Genomic DNA, 24,390 nt, shown 5'->3' on the forward strand with positions numbered 1-24,390 from the left:
TACAGCCATATAACATATAATATCAAGGCAGATAATCCACAATATCTGCTTTGAACCGGGTTATCTGAGTCCACATTGCCATATAATCCAGTTTAATGTGGATTTTATACTGGTGTGTTGAAGGGGCCTAGGTCTGCTGTCTAGGTGCTAATTGATGGGCCTATTCTCCCTTCTTATGGTTCTTGATCTTTCATCATCATATCATAGGCGATCCTTGTGGCCAAGTATAATTGCCTGCTGTGGGTAGAGTCTTGGCAATGGGTCCATAAGTGACTGCAGAGACTTAATGTCATAGGCATCACTGAAACCTGGTGGGATGACTCCCATCACTGGAATTTAACCATTGAGGGCTATAACCTCTTTCACAGAAATAGAACAAAGGGGAGAGGAGGGGGAGTAGCTTTATATGTCAAAAACAGTTACGTTGCAGAAGAAATGCAAGACTGTAATCCGGAAAACCAGCTTGAAAGCATCTGGATAAGAATCAAGGGAACCGGGACTCAAAAAGATCTTGTCGTGGGTGTCTACTACAGACCTCTGAGTCAGGATGAAGGACTTGATGAAGCCTTCTGTCAACAGCTGACCAAACAGGCACAAAGAAGAGATATAGTAGTCATGGGCGATTTCAATTATCCCGATATCTGCTGGAAAACAAACTCAGCCAAGAGTACAAAGTCCAACAAATTCCTCACTTGCCTTGCAGATAATTTTATGGTCCAGAAGGTAGAAGAGGCAACAAGGGGATCAGCAACTCTTGATCTAATCTTAACAAATGTGGAAGACCTGATCAATACAGTTGAAGTGGTTGGATCCTTAGGGGCAAGTGACCATGTGCTCCTGCAGTTTGCAATACAAAGGAATGCTGAAACTAAGACAAGTCAAACACGCATTCTGGACTTTAAGAGAGCTGACTTCCAAAAAATGAAGGAATTACTGAGCGGCATTCCATGGACGCCGATTTTAAAAAACAAGGGAGTTAAGGATGGATGGGAGTTTTTCAAAAGTGAAATACTCAAGGCGCAAATGCAAACAGTGCCAACAAAGAAGAAAAATAAGACAAGTGCAAAGAAGCCAGAATGGATGTCCAAAGAACTTCTAACTGAGCTAAAGCTCAAAAGTGACATGCACAAGAAGTGGAAAAGGGGAGAAATCACCAAAGAAGAATTCAAACGTATAGCCAACACCTGTAGGGAAAAGGTTCGCAAGGCTAAAGCGCAAAATGAGCTCAGGCTTGCCAGGGACATAAAAAACAACAAAAAAGGCTTTTTTGCTTACGTTTTTAGTAAAAGGAAGAAAAAGGAGGCGATAGGGCCATTGCAAGGAGAAGATGGTGTGATGGCGACAGGGGACAGGGAAAAGGCAGAACTACTTAATGCCTTCCTTGCCTCGGTCTTCTCAGAAAAAGAAAGCCATCTTCAACCTCAGCAACACGGAATGGACGAAGGATTGGGGGAAATCCAACCCCAAATAGGGAAACAAGTTGTCCAGGAACACTTGGCCTCTCTAAACGAATTCAAGTCCCCAGGGCCAGATCAGCTACACCCAAGAGTACTGAAGGAACTAGCGGAAGTTATTTCAGAACCACTGGCAATTATCTTCGAGAGTTCTTGGAGAACGGGAGAAGTCCCAGCAGATTGGAGGAGGGCGAATGTGGTCCCTATCTTCAAGAAGGGAAAAAAGAACGACCCAAACAATTACCGTCCGGTCAGCCTCACATCAATACCAGGCAAAATTCTGGAAAAGATCATTAAGGAAGTGGTCTGCGAACACTTAGAAACAAATGCGGTCATTGCTAATAGTCAACACGGATTTACCAAAAACAAGTCATGCCAGACTAATCTGATCTCTTTTTTCGATAGAGTTACGAGTTGGGTCGATACAGGGAATGCTGTGGATGTAGCCTACCTGGATTTCAGTAAGGCCTTCGACAAAGTCCCCCACGACCTTCTGGCAAGGAAACTAGTAAAATGTGGGCTAGACAAAACTACGGTTAGGTGGATCTGTAATTGGCTAAGCGAACGAACCCAAAGGGTGCTCACCAATGCGTCGTCTTCATCATGGAAAGAAGTGACAAGTGGAGTGCCGCAGGGCTCCGTCCTGGGCCCGGTTCTGTTCAACATCTTTATTAACGACTTAGACGAAGGGTTAGAAGGCACGATCATCAAGTTTGCAGACGACACAAAACTGGGAGGGATAGCTAACACTCCAGAAGACAGGAGCAGAATTCAAAACGATCTTGACAGACTAGAGAGATGGGCCAAAACTAACAAAATGAAGTTCAACAGGGACAAATGCAAGATACTTCACTTCGGCAGAAAAAATGGAAATCAAAGATACAGAATGGGGGACGCCTGGCTTGACAGCAGTGTGTGCGAAAAAGACCTTGGAGTCCTCGTGGACAACAAGTTAAACATGAGCCAACAATGTGATGCGGCTGCTAAAAAAGCCAATGGGATTCTGGCCTGCATCAATAGGGGAATAGCGTCTAGATCCAGGGAAGTCATACTCCCCCTCTATTCTGCCTTGGTCAGACCACACCTGGAATACTGTGTCCAATTTTGGGCACCACAGTTGAAGGGAGATGTTGACAAGCTGGAAAGCGTCCAGAGGAGGGCGACTAAAATGATTAAGGGTCTGGAGAACAAGCCCTATGAGGAGCGGCTTAAAGAGCTGGGCATGTTTAGCCTGCAGAAGAGAAGGCTGAGAGGAGACATGATAGCCATGTACAAATACGTGAAGGGAAGTCATAGGGAGGAGGGAGGGAGCTTGTTTTCTGCTGCCCTGCAGACTAGGACACGGAACAATGGCTTCAAACTACAGGAAAGGAGATTCCACCTGAACATCAGGAAGAACTTCCTCACAGTGAGGGCTGTTCGGCAGTGGAACTCTCTCCCCGGGACCGTGGTGGAGGCTCCTTCCTTGGAGGCTTTTAAGCAGAGGCTGGATGGCCATCTGTCGGGGGTGCTTTGAATGCGATTTCCTGCTTCTTAGCAGGGGGTTGGACTAGATGGCCCATGTGGTCTCTTCCAACTCTACTATTCTATGATTCTATGATTCTATGATTCTAATCTAGATCCGTATGGTGTTTTGCGCGAGGACATACATTCCCAGATGGAAAGTGGACAAGGGTTTTCTTGACGCGCCTTCCTCTTGGGGCATTTCTCCCTTTTGCCCTCTGTTCATGCCTCAAAATTCACAGCACTGTAGAGGTTGATTTTAAAACTAGAATGGACAGCCCTTCAGACAGGATAGTTGTGATCGTCCTTTGGACAGGAGACTGCCCAAAGGAGGGTCTCACTGCGGTCAAAAGATAACATTATCGCTTTGCCTACTACTAACTCAAATCTGCCCATCATGAGCATTCTCTCGAACTGCCTATGTCCAGATCACAAATGTCAGGCCTGTTCTGCTATCTACGGATGCTTTTGTACACATTTGTTCTTCAGCTGACAAAACCACATCCAAAAATTCCTTGCCTAGGAACACTATGCAATTCAAGGGGTTGTTGCTATACGTTGGCAGGGACATTTATGTATACACTTGCTCAAAGGGACATTCAGAGTCAGGAGTTTTAAAAAAGCATGGATTGTTGTGAGTTTTCTGGTCTGTATAGCCATGTTCCAGAAACATTCTCTCCTGATGTTTCTCCCACATCTATGGCAGGCGTCCTCAGAGGTTGTGAGGTCTGTTGGAAATTAGGCAAGTGGGGTTTATTATATCTCTGGAAGGTCCAAGGTGGGAAAAAGAACTCTGGTCTGTTTGAGGCAGGTATGAATGTTTCAGTTGGCCACCTTGATTATCATTGAATGGCCTTGCAATTTCAAGGTCTGGCTGTTTACTGCCTGGTGGAATCCTTTGTTGGGAGGTGTTAACTGGCCCTGATGGGACACTTGTCTATTTGAGGCAAGTGTGAATGTTGCAGTTGGCCACCTTGATTCCCATTTAAAATCTTTTCAGCTTCAAAGCCTGGCTGCTTCCTGCCTGGGGGAATCCTTTGTTGGGAAGTGTTAGCTGGTCTTGATGGAACTCTTGTCTGTTTGAGGCAAGCGTGAATGTTGCAGTTGGCCACCTTGATTAGCATTGAAAAGCTTTGCAGCTTCAAAGCCTGTCTGCTTCCTGCCTGGGGGAATCCTTTGTTGGGAAGTGTTAGCTGGCCCTGATGGAACTCTTGTCTGTTTGAGGCAAGTGTGAATGTTGCAGTTGGCCACCTTGATTAGCATTGAAAAGCTTTGCAGCTTCAAAGCCTGTCTGCTTCCTGCCTGGGGGAATCCTTTGTTGGGAAGTGTTAGCTGGCCCTGATGGAACTCTTGTCTGTTTGAGGCAAGTGTGAATGTTGCAGTTGGCCACCTTGATTAGCATTGAAAAGCTTTGCTGCTTCAAAGCCTGGCTGTTTTTTGCCTGGGGGAATCCTTTGTTGAGAGGTGTTAGCTGGCCCCGATTGTTTCCTGTCTGGAATTCTCCTGTTTTCTGTAAGGATGGTAAACGACTGCTCTTGTAAACCTGGCAGCCCATTGAAACAGCAATGCCTCTCGCTGTCATTAGGTGGCTCTGCTTTGCTCAAACGCAGGGCGGCGGCCGTCTCAAATCTTGAACTCATCATTCCAGAAGCAAGTACCACACTCTTAGGTGGCTAAAGGCGTGCCTGACTGTCACCACTCTGCCTTCCTCTTATTGAAAAGGAATGCGGCCTCGAAGCAACCGTTTTGTGCCCTATAGTGAAGCCAGGATTGAAAGATGAAAAGATTGAAGTGGAAGCCTGGAAAAGCTTGGAAACCGAAACCGGCGGACAGGCAGCGGTGTAGACGGGAGAAGGGGTCCTTGGCCGCGTCGTGGGAAACGCCTGGGCGGATGAGGTCACTCTTTGTGGTGGCTGCCGTTGGCAAGATGGCGCCGGTGTTGGCGGAGAAGAAGCTGCTGGGGCCGGAGGGGCCCGTGGCCGCCGACTTCCCCAGCGAGGAGGAGGAAGGCCAGAGCCTCTGGTGAGGAGGAGCCGGCCCAGGCCTCCTGCCTGCTTGTCTGCCTGCCCGCCTGCCTGCCTGCCCAGGGCGGTGTGCGTTGGACTCCTGACAGGATGCTTTTGGGGAGGGAATAGTCCGGGCTTCCTGGCCTTGGGCGGGGCGAGGCCTTCTGAGTCCCTTCAGAAACAAAATTAATGACCTGGATGAAGGTTTAGAGCAGGCATGGGCAAACTTGGGCCCTTCCGGTGTTTTGGACTGCAACTTCCACCGTTCCTAACAGCGACAGAGGGGGAAAAGGAAAGGGCCTGAGGCTGTTGGGGACGGTGGGAGATGCAGTCCAAAACACCCGGAAGGTCCAAGTTTGCCCTTGTTTAGGGGCCCTGCTTATCACGTTTGCAAATGACACCAATTGCGAGGGAGAGCTAATACTCTAGAGGACAGGATCAGAATTCAAAAGGGACCTTCACATATTAAAGAGCTGATTGGCCACAACTAACAAAATGAACCCCAACAAGGAGAAATGTAAGATACTACACTTAGGCAGAAAAAAATTAAATGCAAAGATACAGGATGACTAATGTGTGGCTCAACAACAGTCCATGTGAGAAAGATTTGGGAGTCTTCATGGACACCAGTGGGGTTTTGGGCTGCATCAAAAAGTGTCTATTGCCTAGATCAGTGATGGCCAACCTATGACACGCGTGTCAGCACTGACACGCCTAGCCATTTTTGCTGACACGCTGCTGCCTGCAGATTGATTGGATGACTGTGTCTTTTGTGGCCAAATTTGGTGTGATTTGGTCCAGTGGTTTTGTTGTTTACTCCATGGGAATTATGCACATTACATTTATATATTTATAATTACTATTATTATTCTATTATTATTGTAGTATATGACCTTATTATTATTATTATTATTATTATTATTATTATTATATTCATTGCTCATGACTACATTGAAACTAGAATAGAGAGAAATCAGCATGGAAACTGCAAGAGGTACCATAGATTGTTGTACATGGAAATAATGGTAGTAAATAGTTTTTGATTTATTGAATACAGTTATATATTACAATTATATATTTTTGTTATTTAAACTATACATATTGTGAAATTATGGTTTTTTTCTCGAGGTGACACACCACCCAAGTCATGCTAGGTTTTTTTTTGGTGAATTTTGACACACCAAGCGCAAAAGGTTGCTTATCATTGGCCTAGATTGAGGGAAGTCATGATGTGTCTCTGTTCGGCTTTGGCTAGACCTCACCTGGAATACTGTGCCTAATTCTGGGCACCACAGTTCAAAACAGATATTGACAAGCTGGAAGGTGTCCAGAGGAAGGCAACTAAAATGACCAAAGGTCTGGAGACCATGAATCCCTCTGAGGATCATCTTAAAGAACTGGGTATGTTTGGGCTGCAGAAGAGAAGGTTGAGAGGAGACGTGATAGCCATGTATAAATATGTGAAAGGGTGTCATAAGGAAGAGGGAGCATTATTGTTTTCTGCTGCCCTTGAAACTAGGACTCAGAGCCATGGGTTCAAATGACAGAAAAGGAGATTCCACCTGAACATTAGGAAGAACTTCCTGGCCATACGAGCTGTTCAACAGTGGAACTCTCTACCTTGGAGTGTGGTGGAAGCTCCTTCCTTGGAAACTTCTAAAGAGGCTGGGTGGCCATCTGTCAGGGCTGCTTTGATTGTGCTTTTCCTGCATGACATGGGGTTGGACTAGATGGCCCGTGTGGTTTCTTCCAACTTTATGATTCTATGAAAACAGACCCCCTGAGGCCAAGTCCATTCTCCGTCTCTGATGTTCAAAGGCCCAGTTTGGAGATAGTAGCCACCACTGTTATTTTGGGGAGAAATTGAAGAAAATGGCAAGATTAGCTTTTTTAATACACACCAGTAGGAAATCAATACTGTCATCATGAATGCAGCAGAAACTTAATCTGCCTCTGCAGGTCTAATGGCAGGAGAGGTAGGGTTGATTGTTCAGGTTTCCCTGTGATGGTTGTTTGGGAAATGAGGATTTCATGACACATTCAGGTCCCATCCACACGCCCATTATAATGCAGATTGAACTGCATTATATGGTCAGTTTGGACTCCTATAATCCAGTTTAACTGCATTGAACTGGAGTATAAAGCCCTGTGTTCTTTCAGTGCTGGAGTATTTTATTTCTAGTGTTATTTCCAGTGTTGGATATTTCTGAAAGCAGATTACAGTACTGGATTACCTCTTGTTATCATTTCACTATCATTCTTGATAAAGTTTTGAGGAAGGTGTATAAATGATAATTGGGTTATTTTTAGTATTTGATTATCTATGTGAACCTTCAGCATAGCTAACAAAACTATTCGTGTTAAATGTTTTGGTCGCCCTGAGTCCCTCTGGGGAGATAGGACAGGTTACAAATAAAGTCTATTATTATTATCAAGTCTATTTGGTCTTTAAAATGGCTTTTCGGCTTCTTTTCTGTGACTTAGGAAGAGAAGAAAATTGTTTGACAGCTATCAGTGGAATTGAAGTGAGGCTAAAGGAGAGTAATGTGCACCTAGCTAATGAGTTTTTAGTTGAGGGGGAATTGGAATACCTGTTAGTCATGTCTGTCTGCTGGCATTATAGTGGAGAGACTGACATATTGCTGGAAGTAAACCATGATAAACATCTCCTTCAGCATTGCACTAGAGTGTTGTATTTTATAGCTATACTAGCTGTGCCCTGCCACGCGTTGCTGTGGGCAATTGTAATTGCACTGAATAGCCTTCAAAACCTGGCTGCTTTCTATATAGGGGCATCCTTCCTTGGGAAGGTTGAATGGGACGGAGTAGCCTCGTGGCTTCCAAATCTGAGGGTTTTCTATCTAGGGGAAATCTTGGTTGGCCAGGTTGAAAAGCACTGAATAGCCTTGCTGCTTGCAAGCCCGGCTGCTTTCTACCTTGTGGAATTCTTGTTTGGCCAGGTCGAATAGCAATGAATAGTCTCAGTGCAGCAAGTATGAATGCTGCAATTAGTGACCTTGATTAGCATTTAATGGCCTTTTAGCTTCAAAGCCTGACTGCTTCTTACCTGAGGGAATCCTTTGTCGGGAGGTGTTAGCTGGCCCTGATTGTTTCCTGTCTGGAATTTCTCTGTCTTCTGAGTGTTGTTCTTTATTTACTGTCCTGATTTTAGAGATTTAGAGATTTTAGAGATGAAGGGAGATGTTGACAAGCTGGAAAGCGTCCAGAGGAGGGCGACTAAAATGATTAAGGGTCTGGAGAACAAGCCCTATGAGGAGCGGCTTAAAGAGCTGGGCATGTTTAGCCTGCAGAAGAGAAGGCTGAGAGGAGACATGATAGCCATGTACAAATATGTGAAGGGAAGTCATAGGGAAGAGGGAGCAAGCTTGTTTTCTGCTGCCCTGCAGACTAGGACACGGAACAATGGCTTCAAACTACAGGAAAGGAGATTCCACCTGAACATCAGGAAGAACTTCCTCACTGTGAGAGCTGTTCGACGGTGGAACTCTCTCCCCGGGGCCGTGGTGGAGGCTCCTTCCTTGGAGGCTTTTAAGCAGAAGCTGGATGGCCATCTATCGGGGGTGCTTTGAATGCGATTTCCTGCTTCTTAGCAGGGGGTTGGACTAGATGGCCCATGTGGTCTCTTCCAACTCTACTATTCTATGATTCTATGATTATATTGTTCTGTACTATTATACCACAATAATTATTACATATTACATTTATAATCTTATCTGCTTAGAACAGGATTATATGAGGCCCCTTCTACACAGCTGTATAAAATCCACACTGAACTGGATTATATGGCAGTGTGGACTCAAGATAACCCAGTTCAAAGCAGATTATCCTGCCTTGGCATTCAGGGTTATATAGGTGTGTGGTAGGGCCTTGAGTCTACACTGCCATATAATCTAGTTCAAATCAGATCTGTATTTTATAGGCAGTGTGGAAGAGGCCTGATTGAAGAGGCCCTGGGTGCCATTAAATGGCTGAGTGGATTGCTAGGAGACAAAGTGGGCGGAGCTTACCCTTCTAGCTGGCAGCAGTGGGGAAAAAAGTTCTTCGTCTTCCTCTAATTAGGACTTTATTTTTCTTGTTTTCCATTGAAAGACATATTTTGGATGACCATGTCTTTTGTGACCAAATTTGGTGTGATTTGGTTCAGTGGCTTTGTGGTTTACTCCAAAATAAAATGAACATAACATTTTTATATAGATTTAATAAGCTGTGAAACCAGAGGATTTTTGTTTACTTTAACAGTTAAACAAAACACTTATCATGACAAGGCAGTAGACAAATGGGCTTAACTAATGATTCGCAAACTTTGATTCTCCAGATGTTTCAGACTTTAGCTTCCAGAATTCCTAACTGTTCAACATGTTGGCTAATGAGTCTGGGAGCTGAAGCCTAAAACACAAGTGTTCAAATATGGAACTTAAAATGTGAGTGAAGTAATGCTGTCTGTCTCAATCCTTGATGATCAGCAGTGAGAAGAGGGGCCTCGCCCCGCCCCGCCACAAGCAACAGAATTTCCTTAGAGGTCAGGTTTCCAAAATCCCTTTTCAACTCAGGGTCACTACAGTGCTTCATAGGCAAGAACTCTTTTTGAATACTCCCAGCAGATGCATAGCAGTTCTTGCCACTGACAGTCTTTCATTCTTGCAGTTCCCCCTAAAGATAGCTAGCCAAAAGTGATGAATTATTTTAAACCAAGAGAGTAAAACATTGTTTTAAAAACAAATTCCAGTATGGTATGTGCTTTTGAACAAATGTACACATTTATTGACGAAGTAACTAGGAAAACATTTATTTGCATCGTGTTCATTCTGCCTACAGAATGCCTACTTAGGGATTGGTATGAGGCTCTTCGAGATATTGGCTAGTGGGTCTAGGCGCTGAAGTCTTAAAATACTGGCTGAAAGGAATGAATTTGTTTAGCCCACTGTGCATTCCTGCCAACATTTCACAAATGAACACTGGGACATGTGTGGCCAGGCGACATCAAATGTAGTCAAAATGGCAAACATTATTAATGAGGAAGAACACATAGGTCAGGAGAGGCCATAGCCGTTGAGCCTGAGCCTGTCAGGAAGGCCAAGAACCTCTTTCCCTCCCTCCCTCCCTCCCTCCCTCCCTCCCTCTCTCTCTCTCTCTCTCTCTCTTACTCTCTCGTTCTCTGTCTCCCCCCCTATCCACTGTGTTAATTGAATGCAAACTTCCTCTGTGCTTTGGACACAGTCCACAGCAGTTGAAATAAGTGCAGAACAAAAGGGGAACGTGGGAGGAGGAGACAGAAAAATAGCTGAAAAAGTGGGATGAGAGAGGATTAATTGGGACTGTCCTTACCAAGTTGGCACAGTTGGAGGGTATATTTGTGCCTGCAGGGATACTAAGAAAGATCCCTTGCTTGGAGATGAAGCACTTGCAGCTTCTCAGAAAAAAGATGACAGTCATCCCTCCGTGTTTATGGATTTGATTATTCACATACTTTATTAATATGTTCTCTCAAGAAATCTTTAGGTCCTCTAATGTATGACTCAGGCCCCTTCCACACAACTGTATAAAATATATGACAGTATGGACTCAGATAACCCACTTCAAAGTAAATATTATCTGCCTTGATATTCTGTGTTATATGGCTGTGTGGACGGGCCCTCAGTGGCCAGCTTCTGCCATAGAATTACTCTGGAGGAGCTAGAGATTCCTACAGAGAACACTTCACTAGGCATTTGTAGGTCCTCCAGTGTGATTCTTTCATAAATTGGCCATAGAATTGCACTGGAAGGTCTAGAGATTCCTGTAGAGGTATTCTGTCAGGTAAAAAAACTTATTTTATTGGTCTTTTCTGAGGATCTTGTGCCCCTAGCCCCAGCAAATGTGGAGGGCTGAGTGTAGAATGAAATGCAAATAATCTGCTTCTCTGCACACCATTTCAGTCATTCATCTCTTTACATCTCACAGTTGTTTCTTTCACCTCGTTTGTGACATTGCTCAGACAGACTAATATGGGATCTTTTTTTGTGTCCACAGGTTCTCAATATTGAGTGAAGTTTCCACCAGGTCCAGATCTAAATTACCCTCTGGTAAAAATATTCTTGTCTTTGGTAAGTTCCAGTGAATAGCAATGGAAAGCTTTTGATAGTTGCAGAGATACTAAAATTTAATTTTAAGTATGCCTGGTTAGAAAAAGAAAAGTCATTTAATTTCTTTGAAAAGCTGTTTAGAGGTACTTACTATAGTGTCCGAGGTTAAGTTGAACTTAACTTTGGATCTTCTTTACTAACGAAGTATTTTAAACCTAATACATTGAAATAATGTTTATACTGAGGTGTTTGGTTTTTTGTTGTTCTTTTGTATAAATCACAACTGCAACTGTAGCTTTTTGTGGAATTACGAGATCAAATAAGTAGTTTACTCTGCAGTTTACTAATATTTTAAGACTATTTTTGAGTGGAGCTATTACTTTATTTTAAAGTCATAATAAATAAGATACTTTGTATATACACACAAAATGTCTTATCTGAGAAGTCATGACTGTTTTTTTTTCTGTAAAAAGTGGCCTTGTTCATGTTTCTTTTCTGCTCTGCAAACTTATTGGCAGGTGATGATGGCTCAGGTAAAACAACTCTAATGACTAAAATACAGGGAACGGAACATGGCAAGAAAGGAAGAGGACTTGAATACTTGTACTTAAACATCCATGATGAAGATAGAGATGGTAAAGACTTTGCTTTTTCTGCATCCCTGTTGCTTAAAATAGATGACTGGTTTCTTCTTACAGACACAGTTGGGTTGATAATATCTCATTATAGCCTCATCCATGAACTCAGATGTTTAGTGGAGCTTAGTCACATGTAAACTTACATAGGTTTGTAATTTTATTTGCATCATTTGTTTGTATATCTTGAAATTTAAATGATGGAGCTTCTAAAAGGGAAAAGGTAAGAATATCTTGGATTTTTCCCAATACTCTTGTTGCATGACTTTTTAAGAATTAAATGCATTTGGTTTGTCTCTGTTGAGTTACTTATCATGGATTTTCTTGATTCTTGCTCAGAATTAGATAATTTATTCAGAGTGCATCATTTTTCACTGTACTCTATATGCTTGTGATTTTCCCCTGAGATCCCTTTCCTTGGCCAGAGTTGCATTCAGATTCAGAAGTGGTGGTTGGGAAATCTTAGCACAAGGGGCTAGAAATGTGAGTTGTACATATAAGAATAGTAGGCCTACCGCTTACATTTGAATAAATAAAGTCTTTATTGGTTTCAGGAAGGTTAGGCCAGCTATGGAGACTTTTGCCCCTGCAGATGTTTTGGCCTGTACTTCCATCATGGCTTGTGATGAGCAATTGCGTAAATTATAGTTTAAAAAAGTCTGGGGAACCAAAGATTCTTCACCCTTGGCTTTAGGCCTTGTTTTCAGTTGTATCTTAATCTCTGTATGCGTAATCAGTTTAAACTGTTGCTTAAAATAGTGCATTTAAAATATGTAAAGTATTCAATTATGGGCCACCATATATATATTAGCAATACTACATTAAAATTGATTTTTTAATGCGGAGGCTTCTTCTGCATTTCAGATCAGGCGCGCTGTAATGTCTGGATACTTGATGGGGACTTGTACCATAAAGGCCTCTTAAAGTTTGCTGTTTCAGCAGAATCATTGCAAGAGACTCTTGTAATATTTGTAGCTGATATGTCTAGACCTTGGACTATTATGGAATCGTTACAGAAATGGGCAAGTGTCTTGCGTGAACATATTGATAAGCTAAAAATTCCTCCAGAAGAGATGAGAGACATGGAACAGCAATGTAAGTAATCTGAGACTGAATATGATACTGACTTTTTTCTTGTGTGTAGCTAATTAAGAGGAGAGCTGGCATTTTAACTGCTTAAAACTGTGTCAGGCTAGTGATGCATCGAACACACCCTGTTCTTATTCTCAGTTTATCTAGATATTTTGGGTAACCGCATATCTTGTGTACTTGTTTGGTATATAAGATGATGTAAAGATGTAAAATTTGGCATCCTGATAACTCTGAGACTTGTATGCAAGAAATGGAATATTCTATTCTTAATAAGAAAAATTGAGAAGGTAAAGATTGAGTATTCAAGTTAAAACCAGTGTAGTTTACTTTGGAACAAGACACATTGCAGGCTAAGGAAGTTTGTTTTACCTCTTTAATTCTTGAATGGTTTATACTGTTAAATAACTTCTTCTTCATCATCATCGTATTTATTTGTATCCTACTTTTCTCTCAGGACTAAGATATTTCTGGCGATATCTTGTGAAGATTGATATGGCTAAGGGTTTCCATTGTTGTAGCAAAGATCTTTCTTTCATTTATTCATTCATTTCATTTATAGTCAACCTTTGTGGGAGGACTTACAGCAGTGGTTCTCAACCTGTGGATCTCCAGATGTTTTGGCCTACAACTCCCAGAAATCCCGCCCAATTTATCAGCTTGTTGTCGAAGGCTTTCATGGCCGGGATCACAGGGTTGTTGTATGTTTTCCGGCCTGTATGGCTATGTTCCAGAAGTATTCTCCTGACATTTTACCCACATCTATGGCAGGCATCCTCAGAGGTTGTGAGGTATGGAGAAACTAAGCAAGGAAGGTTTATATATCTGGATTTCTGGGAGTTGAAGACCAAAACATCTGGTGACCCACAGGTTGAGATCCACTGACTTCTAGGGAAGTGTAGTAAACAACTACTTTGCTGTGCAAAGTTGACTTGTTTTACTGAATCCCAGCAACAAGCACAATGTAAACACACACACGGTGAAATCAAGAAATATCTTGCAGTGTTGGATTTCCTGTAACTTTGTGGCCTTCAGCATCATTGTCAAGGATGTAATATTCAAAGTTTTTAAGAACTGAAGTGCCACCCATTCCATTTGGTATTCTTCAGTATGCAAGCTCTGAGCCTTCAGAACATGATTATTTATATTCTAATGCAGGGAGCCTATCAGGGTTGTCATGAAACTGCCTATTCAAAACTTCTGTATGATGGAAATGTTACTAAATAAATGATACTCAAAGATAGGAGACCATTTCTTGTAATGCAGGGAGGCCATGGGGTCTAACTGGACATTTTGAGCTTAAGAGTTATTTTTGGAGCTTCTTTATGATGGGACTGTTATTTAATGAGTGACAAAGACAATCAACTTTATGATCTTACTGCATATTTCCATGCTAAGGGTATGGTGTCTGCATGATCTGTTGAATTTATTATTGGAATTTGGAAAATAACCCTTTTAGTTGCTATCATGTTCCAGAAAACACTATATTTCAGACATTCTCTTTTGGTACTTCCTTCACTGTCAAGAAATATAATTGACAGAATCTCTCCTGTTAACTGTGCACACCGCTAGCTTTGACCTTATACTCTGCATATTTTAAAGTGGTGCAGAAAAAAGCTTACTTTCAAACTTGTCTCATGTGGGTTTTTGAAACAAATAGTCTGAAATTCATTGGATAAAAGGAGCCCTTTCTTCTATCACAAGGGGTGTTTTTGATAGGAATTACATCATTCTGCATTAGCGAAAGCAATGCCTGCTTTTGGAATTAAACAGTGATGTTTAATTCCTTGGTTGGAGCACTTCATGCAGCAGTAGTGCCGATCATGAAATGAAATGAATGAAAGCTGCCAAACAAACTGTTGAACACTGCAGGAGACCAGCCATAGTCAGTTTTGTGCTTTTTCCTTTTCTTTGGATGTGGAAGGATTTGTTGTACCAGTTGAAGGCAGCGGCTTGGGCAGCACGAGGACAATTCACCCTAAGGGGAAAATTTTGGCCTTTTATACTGCAGTTGTTTACAACAGACTCTTGTTCACCATAACATCTCTTTAAATGTCAGAATGGCACAGCAGTTTAGATACAGAGCAGTGGTTCCCAAACTTATTTGACCTACCGCCCCCTTTCCAGAAAAAATATTACTCAGCGCCCTCTGGAAATTATTTTTTTTAAATTTTTTTAATAGCAATTAGACAGAAAGATATATGTATTAATGTTTCTACCTTTTTTGTAAAAATATAGTAAAGAAAGGTATAAATGAGAAACATTGAAGTTTGAAATTATGAAACTATTTTTGAACTTAGAATAGAAAGGTAATACAGTTATTCATCACTCCCAAATGCACCTGTGGCCATCACCGCCCCCCTGGATCGCTGCAGCGCCCACTAGGCGGCGGTAGCGCCCACTTTGGGAATCACTGATATAGAGCAATCTGGCCTCTTATTAATGTTTCACTGTGTTTTCTTGGCTACTGACAAAGAAAGGAGTGCGGAATGCAGTGATCTGCACACACAGAGAAAGACATATAAAATTGACTTATTCTGTGCAAATCACCCCAACCTGTTTCCTTCTGGGAAGGAAGAAAATCAATCTTGATTTGCTTGTACCATTGCCTGCCTTCTCCACTAGAACAAGGTGATACGAAGGAGTAAAAAAACAGCTGCAAAATCGAAAGTACAACAGTTGCTGCTGGGGAGGTCAAGGAGCACAGATGTTGCAGAGTTAGTGACAAGAGAACTAGATTCAGATGTAGAAAAAGGTACAGTGAGGGTATACATGGGCATATTGTAGCCATTAAAAATATATCCAGAGATGGTTATGAAATGGGTATGTTTCAATAAAAATGATAGCAAAGAGTTCTTACACCTAATATGATTTCTTTATCATTCTGCTAACTGGGAGCATATATGGTGCAGGCGGGAGAGCAAGCCAGTGCAATTAACTGCAATTAATCACTCTGAGCAGGAGGTCATGAGTTCGAGTCCCGCTTGGAGCCTATGTTTGTTTGTCTTTGTTCTATGTTAAAAAGGCATTGAATGTTTGCCTATATGTGTAATGTGATCCGCCCTGAGTCCCCTTCGGAGTGAGAAGGGCGGAATATAAATGCTGTAAATAAATAAATAAATAAATAATATATAGAATCATAGAATCATAGAATAGTAGAGTTGGAAGAGACCACATGGGCCATCTAGTCCAACCCCCTGCTAAGAAGCAGGAAGTCGCATTCAAAGCACCCCCGACAGATGGCCATCCAGCCTCTGCTTAAAAGCCTCCAAGGAAGGAGCCTCCACCACGGCCCGGGGGAGAGAGTTCCACTGTCGAACAGCTCTCACAGTGTATGTAGAATTTTGAGGTATGGGATAACTTACTCTTCACTGTAGCATAAGATGGTGGTTTGACTGATGGACCAGGTAGGACTGGGAGACCAGTCATAGAAACTCTCTCTCCAGTTCAAAGGAAGGCAATGTCAAACTTCCCCTGAATCAGTCTTGCCAAGAAAACCTATGACAGAAGAAGAATTAACTTGAAAGCACCTAACAGCACATTACTATATAGTAGACCAAGGATGGGGGATCTTTTTAAGCCTTAGGGCCAAAAAGGGTTTCAAATATGCTTTTGAGAACCATGGCCCCGTTGTGGGTAGGACCAAACATACCAGCTTATTTTCTAACTGCCAGTAATTGAGACTGAGTACAATTATGTCAATTTTTTAAAATGTGTTAAAATCTTTCCATGCCATAGAGCAAGAAATTAGCCTTCCTGGGAAATCCAAAGAGACACATTTTAGCCACCAAAAAGGCCCTCTCCTGTGTTCTCACCAAACGCGCTTGGAGTGGGTGATGGGACAGAGAGAAGGCCCTCCGCAGTTTATTGTAGATGTTTACCAGGGTTTCCGCACTCCTGTGTTAAGACAGTGTAGCGCTCTGATGTATTTCCGTAAAGTGTGCAAGTTTTGATAGTACTGTAACTGGGTAGAAATAAGCAGCCTTCAGGAATCGATTACACTAAAATACATCTAAATACATGGCAGTGATCAAAACCTGCTAATACTGTCTGCCTGTATTAGTGAAACTTAGATACACTTCAACCAATATTTCATGTTGCACCCAATACTTTGAGGACTGTCCTAGATTATGGTAAATTGCCAGTGAACAATTCTTGCTGCTTGTAGACAGGGTGAACAGAAGATAGATCTGTATCGCCTGATAGATCTCTGATGCGGCAGGAAACATTTGGCTGATTTCTTGTAATGCAGGGAATATGCCATACCCTATCCTTGCTAATGGCTTTAGTTGTTCTCTCCTATGCTTGGCTTCTTATGGATTTCAGAGGTAAAGCAGGAGCTGCAGTTACAGAAGCCAACCTGAATTTGGGAGAAGTCTCAAGGGTGCCATTGAGATATTGTACTTAATACAAAACCATATTCACAGCTTCCTATGAAGTAAACTCTCTGAAATTAAGTATTGCTGTATTGATATTTCAAATAATAATAAATAGATTTTGAATAAGGCATCGTAACCCCTTAAAGAATGTGTTATTTTGAAACCGTGACTGGCTATACAATGTTGTTCTTTAAGACTTGGAAAATGAACCTGTCAATACAAAGCCATTTTAAAACACTGACGGTCTATTCAAACTTAATTATGGCAGCTTGTTTTGTTATTGTTTAGAATCTCATATTCTGCTTTGAATTTGTTTTGTAGTTTAATCTCAGAGATCACACTCTATTATCAAGCAAAAGCATTTTATCATATGTTATAAATATTTTTCCTAGTTGTAAAGGCTTTCCAAGACTATGTAGAACCTGAAGAAGGTTATCAGGGATCACCACAAAGAAGAGGTCCATCAGGACAGGATGATGAGAATGTTACTTTGCCACTTGGAGATAATGTGCTGACCCACAACCTTGGGATTCCTGTGATAGTCGTTTGCACAAAGGTGAGCTTGAGCTCTAGCTCACTGGCGATAAGTGGCATTTATTGGAATTGTACGCAACATCGTGATTTGAAGGCAAAACTCCCATGTTTACATGGGAGGGCTCTTCATCTGAATGGAATAGTTTCTCTTTTTACTCAGAAAATGGAAAGGAGTAGCCATTTCAATTTGCTGAATCAACTTGGGAAGAAGTTCTAGCCACTTAAAAATCAGTTAAGGTTTTTTATGTTTCTGTATTTAATCTTTTCCAATATAAGTTTGAAATTAGATTTATTCATGCTTTAAGAAAGCCCATGGAAATTAGTGAGAAATGGTAGCCACGAGTGTCTAGATAAGGGCTTGTTGATTGTATTAGGTCAGCCCTGGTTAGTACTTGGAGACCACCAAGATCCAGATACTGTAGGCTATAGTTCAGAGGAAGGAATTGATAAAATTACCTCCTTGTATTCCTTAACTAATCTGGTGAAATTCTTGGTATCTATACACACAAACGATTGTCTATGTACAAAGAAAATGTGTCCAAATGACATATATTGTTACAGTTCCCCGTACAAAGCTCAATTTGGCCGTACCAGACAAAATGAAAAGGAGCAACAGCTCTAACACAAAAGTTGTTCAAGTCTGGTATTGGTTCCAATACATATAGGCTTCAGGGATACAGTCAATGAAAATATCTTCCAAACAGATTGTTGGTCGTGTTGCTGTATACTGGATTGAAGAAAATAATGATGGAGCACCGCTCTCAAAAAAGTCTTCAAAAGTAAAGTCCAAATAAAGTCCCAAGTCTACAGTCATTTGGACACATTTTCTTTGTACATAGACAATCGTTTGTGTGTATAGATACTTTACAAGTATTCTGGGACTTTGTATAGAAATTCTTGGTATCACCATAAATCAACAGGAGATTGAGGGCACATGCACACAGTAGTGAAAACGTTTGTTTATTAGAGTTATTTGGATTTTAGGTATATATTCAGGAAGAAAATTGAGCCAAATCCCTTTTGTTTACTTGTTGTTCTTAATTTCAAGTAATTTTAATTTTGTTTCTGAGTTACATTTCATAGAGTTGTAATCAGTTTCTAATTGTGCAGAGTTGATACCAGCTTTTAATTGTAGACACAGAGATGCTGAAACATGGAAAAGCTAAAACATTTGCGTTTTGAAACAGTCCATGTTACTATTATTATCATTACTATTATTTACTTTATTTATATCTTGCCTTTCTCCCTGATTTAAGAAAAAAAATTCAAAAATTAAAAACAATTAAACGATACTGTGCGTATTAGGCTAAAACACGGTTAAAATACAATAAATAGTGTTAAAATACATTTTAAAACACACAATCCTGCCTGTCCCCCAAATCCCAACATCACTGTGTCCCTTATCCTTCCCCAAAGGCCTGCTGGCAGAGAATGGTCTTGACCTGCCTGCAAAAGGCTAGTAGAGATGGGACCCTCCTGGTCTTTTTCGGGAGGGAGTTCCACAGTCTGGGAGCAGCCACCAAAAGGCCTTCTTCCGTGTTCTCATCAAACACATTTGAGCAGATGATGGGACATGGAGAAGGCCCCCCCCACAGTTGATCTTAGATATCTTCCAGGTTCATAAAAAAAGATATGGTCCTTCAGATAACCTGGACCGGAGCTGTATAGGGCTTTGTAGGTCAAAACCAGCACTTTGAATTGTGTCTGGAATTGTGTTGGGCAGCCAGTGGAGCTGTTGTAACAGAGAAGTTGTCTGCTCCCTGTAGCCAACCCCAGTTAGCACTTTTTGAACCAGCTGAAGTTTCTGAGCACTTTTCACAGGCAGCCCATGTAGAGCACATTACAGTAGTCCAACCAGGATCTAACCAAGGCGTTTACCACAGTGCCCATATCCGACTCCTCCAGGAAACGGGCTCATTTGGTGCACTAGCTTTAACTGTGCTAAAGCACTCCTGGTCACTGCTGATGCCTCGGCCTCCAGATTCAGAGCTGAATCCAGCAGTACCTCCAAACTACGGACCTGCGATTTCAGAGGGAGTGTGACCCCATCTAACACAGGCTGAATCCCTCTTTCCAGATCTGTCTTTTGGATTGGCCAGGTGCACTTTTGTCTTGTCTGGATATAACTTCAATTTGTTTGAATCAGTAGCTTTATTCTGACAAGTGAAAATGTAACTAAAACATTTTTCTGGCTTTGTCTCACAGCTAACATTGGAAGCAAACCACCATAATAATTTGCAGTATGTAAGAGTTCAGATTCATGCTTTTCTGATGTTTTAAGAAAGATGATTCATCTGTCAGACTCTGGCAATGATCTCTTATTAAACTTGCTTTGAACATTGATTTAGGTAAAAGCTTACATGTTTTGCACATATCTTCAACTTTAAGGTTGTTCTTTATCTTTTGTTTTCAGTGTGATGCAGTAGGTATATTAGAAAAAGAACATGACTACAGAGAAGAGCACTTTGATTTCATCCAGTCGCATATTCGTAGATTCTGCTTACAGTGTATCCTTTTCCTAATTGAGCTTAACAAATAATACATTTTGACATATTGAGTTGTTGACTTTCTGTAACTCAGCATGCCATCATTTCACCCATTTATAGACCACGGATTTTTTTAAAAAAATGTTTGGGATTTATATGTGATACAATAAAGTGAAATACAAGTTTTAAATAAAAAGAACACATATTTCATCTCCCTTTTTTCTAATGGTGGACATATTTTAATTTTTTGTTATTGGCCTATAAATATTGTTGGCATTAATTAATGATAAACCAGTTCAACATAGTTATACTATACCTTTCAGCTAACAGTTTAATCCTGTGCATGTTGGCTTCGAGTACAGGCAGCCCTACATTACTAACAAGATAAATTCTGTAGGTTTGTTTTTAAATTGAATTTCATAGAATCATAGAATAATTGAGTTGGAAGAGATCACATGGGCCATCTAGTTAACCCCCTGCCATGCATGAAAAGCACAATCAAAGCAGTCCTGACAGATGGACATCCAGCCTTCCTTCATTATTTGAAAGGTATGCATTCAAATAAACCTCTGATCAAAAACCTGGAATGCATACTTTAACAGTCTGATTTGAATTGATCCCAATATTTGCCTACTGTTTTCCTTAACACACGTAAAATAGATGGAGCAGCCTTGATCTATACATCAGTTAAGGAGGAAAAGAATCTTGACTTGTTGTATAAGTATACTGTACATAAAGCATACGGCTTTCATTTTACCACTCCTGCCTTAGTGGTAGAAAAGGATGCAGTTTTCATGTAAGTTGAAGGGCAGAGCAGACCTTATGCTTGCAGTAAATAGTATTTTTTGGGGAATTGATGGATGTATATGGGGCACTCATGTACTTCCAATAGTGGCAGTCAGATTTTAGACCTATTTCAGTCAAGAGTGAACTTGAAAGAAGATGAGCCGGGAGGAAGAGAAGGGTTTTTAGAAGGGGGTTGAAATCTGGCCTATCTAGTCAATTTTAAGCTGTGAATTTTAATCTTCTTGTACATATTTTAATGGTCTTCTGTCTCTTGTTTTAATGATGTTGTACCCTACCTCGAGCCGCAGGGAGAGGCGGGTAATAAATGAATTATTATTATTATTATTATTATTATTATTATTATTATTATTATTATTGCTGTTGCAAGGACAGGATACAAAATGGAGGAGGTTTGTGAGGCAGAGGAGTGAGGTGGGGACATCCATAGTCTGGAAGCGGAGTTTAAATCTTGTTAGCTCTGCTGGAATTAAAAGAGATTGAGGGAGGAGAATTTGGAGGAAGAGCAATGGGGCAAATGGTTGAAGGGCCAGAAAGGGATTAAAGTGTGGCTGTCTCTGTTGGAAGGATAAGAGATTGAGGTGAAGAGAGGGGGAGTGATCTTGTTAAATGGGAACTACAAATTCACAAAGAACCAAGCCTGTGAAAGAAAAACTTGCAAATATGGAGGGCCAACTCTGTGCACATGCATTGTATTTCTTTCCCTAGACCTGCTGGATGGGACAATGAAAAGAAAATTGCAATTCTACATGAAAACTTCACAACAGTTAAAGCAGAAGATGCATATGAAGACTTCATTGTAAAGCCACCTGTAAGAAAGGTATAGCCTCTTTGAAGTAGACATTGTTTTATTTTGCACACAGTGTTGCTTGTAACTGTCATATGAAGCGAATATGCAGAATCGTGGCCTTAATTTGACTCTGTAATCTGGATATTTTTGCAAACTAGTAGCATTCACACTTGAAGTAGTTCAATTTGCTGAAGTCAGATTGTGATGTTATCTAGAAAGCTTTTAAAATACAAAAAAGGCTCTAAATCTCCCAGAATAATAATAATAATAATAATAATAATAATAATAATAATAATAATAATAATAATTTATTTATAGACTGCCCTCTCTCCTCAGGGCAGTTTACATACAAAAAAGCAAACATTCAATGCTATAAACAAATTCAAACATAACAAATTAAAACAAAAAATACAAAATAACATTAGTAAATTTACGACAAATCAAAAGAGTGAAATTAAATAAAAAGTATACAAATACTCAAATAAAAAATGGTTGTACTAATAACATAAATTACATTAAAAACATGTACCCTGGACAATTAAATGGCTATGATGCATAGAAAGTGCTTATCATCAGTTGTGCTTTAAAACATACCATAGCATCCATAAGATACGAATGAGTTAGCCAGAAGGCCTTTCCTGCCCCCGAGCAATGTTTAAGAGCTAATAACAAAGATTATTTGTTAAACTAAGTCTTCCGACTTGAAAATTAACTCTTTAGCAAGCAGCTGCTGACACCATCTGCACATAGTTCTGTTGATATGGGTACTAATCCAACAGTAGCACTGAAGGTCGGCGGGGGGGGGGGGGGGGCATCTTAGCTCCTGCTTGCAACCTCCAGGATGGGAAGAAGGATTGAAGAGATTGAAGTAGTTTGGGCAGCATTTTCTGTGTGACCCTTGTCTGTTTGCAGCTTTTGCAGTTAATGTGGCAGTTTGGTTGGTGAAGTGCTAAATACCAGCCATTAGGAAACAATTCTTGACTGATCAAACAGACCAAAGGGAGACTGGCAAAGTGGGTGAAGGGGGTGGTCAGTGCCTCCTTAGAACAAGGCAAAATTCCAACTTGCCTAAAGGAGGCAGTTGCGAGACCTATATTAAAAAGGCTATCCCTGAATCCATTCATAATGGACAACTATCGGCCAGTGTCCAACCTCCTCTTTTTGAGCCAGATTTTAAAGCATGTGGTGGCCTCTCAACTCCAGGGATTTCTGGTTGAAACGGATTATCTCTAGATGCATTTCAGTCTGGTTTCAGGCCTGGCTATGGAACAGACAGCTTTGGTTGCCTTGGTGGATGACCTCCGCAGAGAGCTAGATGGAGGAGCGTGTCCCTGTTGGTTCTCCTGGATCTCTCAGCGGCTTTTGATACCATTGACTACGGTATCCTTCTGGGTTGTCTTGCTGGGAGGCACTGTCTTCCAGTGGCTCCAGTCCTTCCTGGAGGGCCATTCCCAGAAGGTGGTGCTGTGGGACTTCTGTTAGGATCCCTGGCCATTGTTCTGTGGGGTTCCTCAGGGTTCTGTTTTGTCCCCTGCGTAATATATGCATGAAACTGCAGGGAGAGGTCATCCGGAGTTTTGGAGTGCAGTGCCACCTATATGCAGATGACACCAAACTCTACTACTCCTTCCCACCTAAAGCCAAGGAAGCTGTCCTGATCCTAAACCAGTGACTGTCATCAGTAATGGAGTGGATGAGGGCAAACAAACTGAAACTTAATCCAGAGAAGATAGAAGTATTTCTTTTTTGTGTCAGGAGCAACTTGAAGAACTGCAAGACCCCATATATAATAATTAAGTATTCTTGGTCATTCGGAAGGAAGATCAGGGAATAGGGATTCAGCCTGTGCTGGATGGGGTTACACTCCCCCTGAAGACACAGGTCCACAGTTTGGGGGTCCTCATGGACTCATTGTTGAACCTGGAGGGCCCAAGTATATGCGGTGGCCAGGAGGGCTTTTACACAATTAAAAAATGTGCACCAACTGTGCCCGTTCCTTGAGAAGCCAGATTTGGCCGTGGTAGTACATGCCTCAGTTATATCCCGTCTGGATTACTGTAACACACTCAACATGGGGTTGCCTCTGAAGAATGTTCGGAAACTTCAGCTGATCAGCCAGGTTGCTAATGGGCTGGCTGCAGGGAGTGACAACCGCCCTGTTACAGCAGCTCCACCTGCTGCTAGTGTGTTTCCAGGCACAATTCAAAGTGCTGGTTATGGCTTTAATGTCCTAGACGGCTCAGGTCCATGCTATTTGGCTGACTGCATTTCCTGGTACGAAATTGCCTGGAGAGGCTCTTTCTCAGTCTCATCTCCATCTCAGGCATGGTTGGTGGGAACGAGAGAGAGGGACTTCTTGGTGGCTGCTCCTCAACTCCAGGGAAGCCTGCTGTCATTCTGGTGGCAGGCTAAAACTTTTTTATTCAGGCAGGCTTTTAAAGAAGGTTTTTATGATCAAGTCAGGTACTGCTGTGGTTTTTAGTTTTGAATATGTTTTATGCATTTTAACTGAATTGTTTTTAATACCAATTATATTTAATTCTGTTTTAATATTTGTATATTTTAAGTTGTATTGAAATGCTTTTAGTGTAAGCCGCTTTGAGTCTCCTTGTGGAGAGAAAAAGTGG

General features: G+C 41.4%; 1 protein-coding gene across 1 annotated transcript in view; it reads left to right on the forward strand.

Moving 5' to 3' along the window:
• The first annotated feature begins 4,821 nt into the window (after positions 1 to 4,821).
• The window catches only part of dync1li2 (dynein cytoplasmic 1 light intermediate chain 2), a 29,579-nt gene continuing 10,010 nt past the window's right edge, over positions 4,822 to 24,390 (forward strand). Inside the window, exons 1-8 of the mRNA XM_003225363.4 lie at positions 4,822 to 4,979; positions 10,994 to 11,067; positions 11,565 to 11,681; positions 12,546 to 12,776; positions 17,542 to 17,705; positions 20,097 to 20,190; positions 20,830 to 20,965; positions 21,682 to 21,793. Coding sequence (XP_003225411.3) covers positions 4,849 to 4,979; positions 10,994 to 11,067; positions 11,565 to 11,681; positions 12,546 to 12,776; positions 17,542 to 17,705; positions 20,097 to 20,190; positions 20,830 to 20,965; positions 21,682 to 21,793 — 1,059 coding nt within the window. The 5' untranslated portion in view covers positions 4,822 to 4,848. The remainder of the gene's footprint in view (positions 4,980 to 10,993; positions 11,068 to 11,564; positions 11,682 to 12,545; positions 12,777 to 17,541; positions 17,706 to 20,096; positions 20,191 to 20,829; positions 20,966 to 21,681; positions 21,794 to 24,390) is intronic.

The sequence above is a fragment of the Anolis carolinensis genome, unplaced genomic scaffold (genome assembly GCF_035594765.1).
Source record: "Anolis carolinensis isolate JA03-04 unplaced genomic scaffold, rAnoCar3.1.pri scaffold_9, whole genome shotgun sequence".
In the NCBI taxonomy this organism is placed as follows: Eukaryota; Metazoa; Chordata; class Lepidosauria; order Squamata; family Dactyloidae; genus Anolis; species Anolis carolinensis.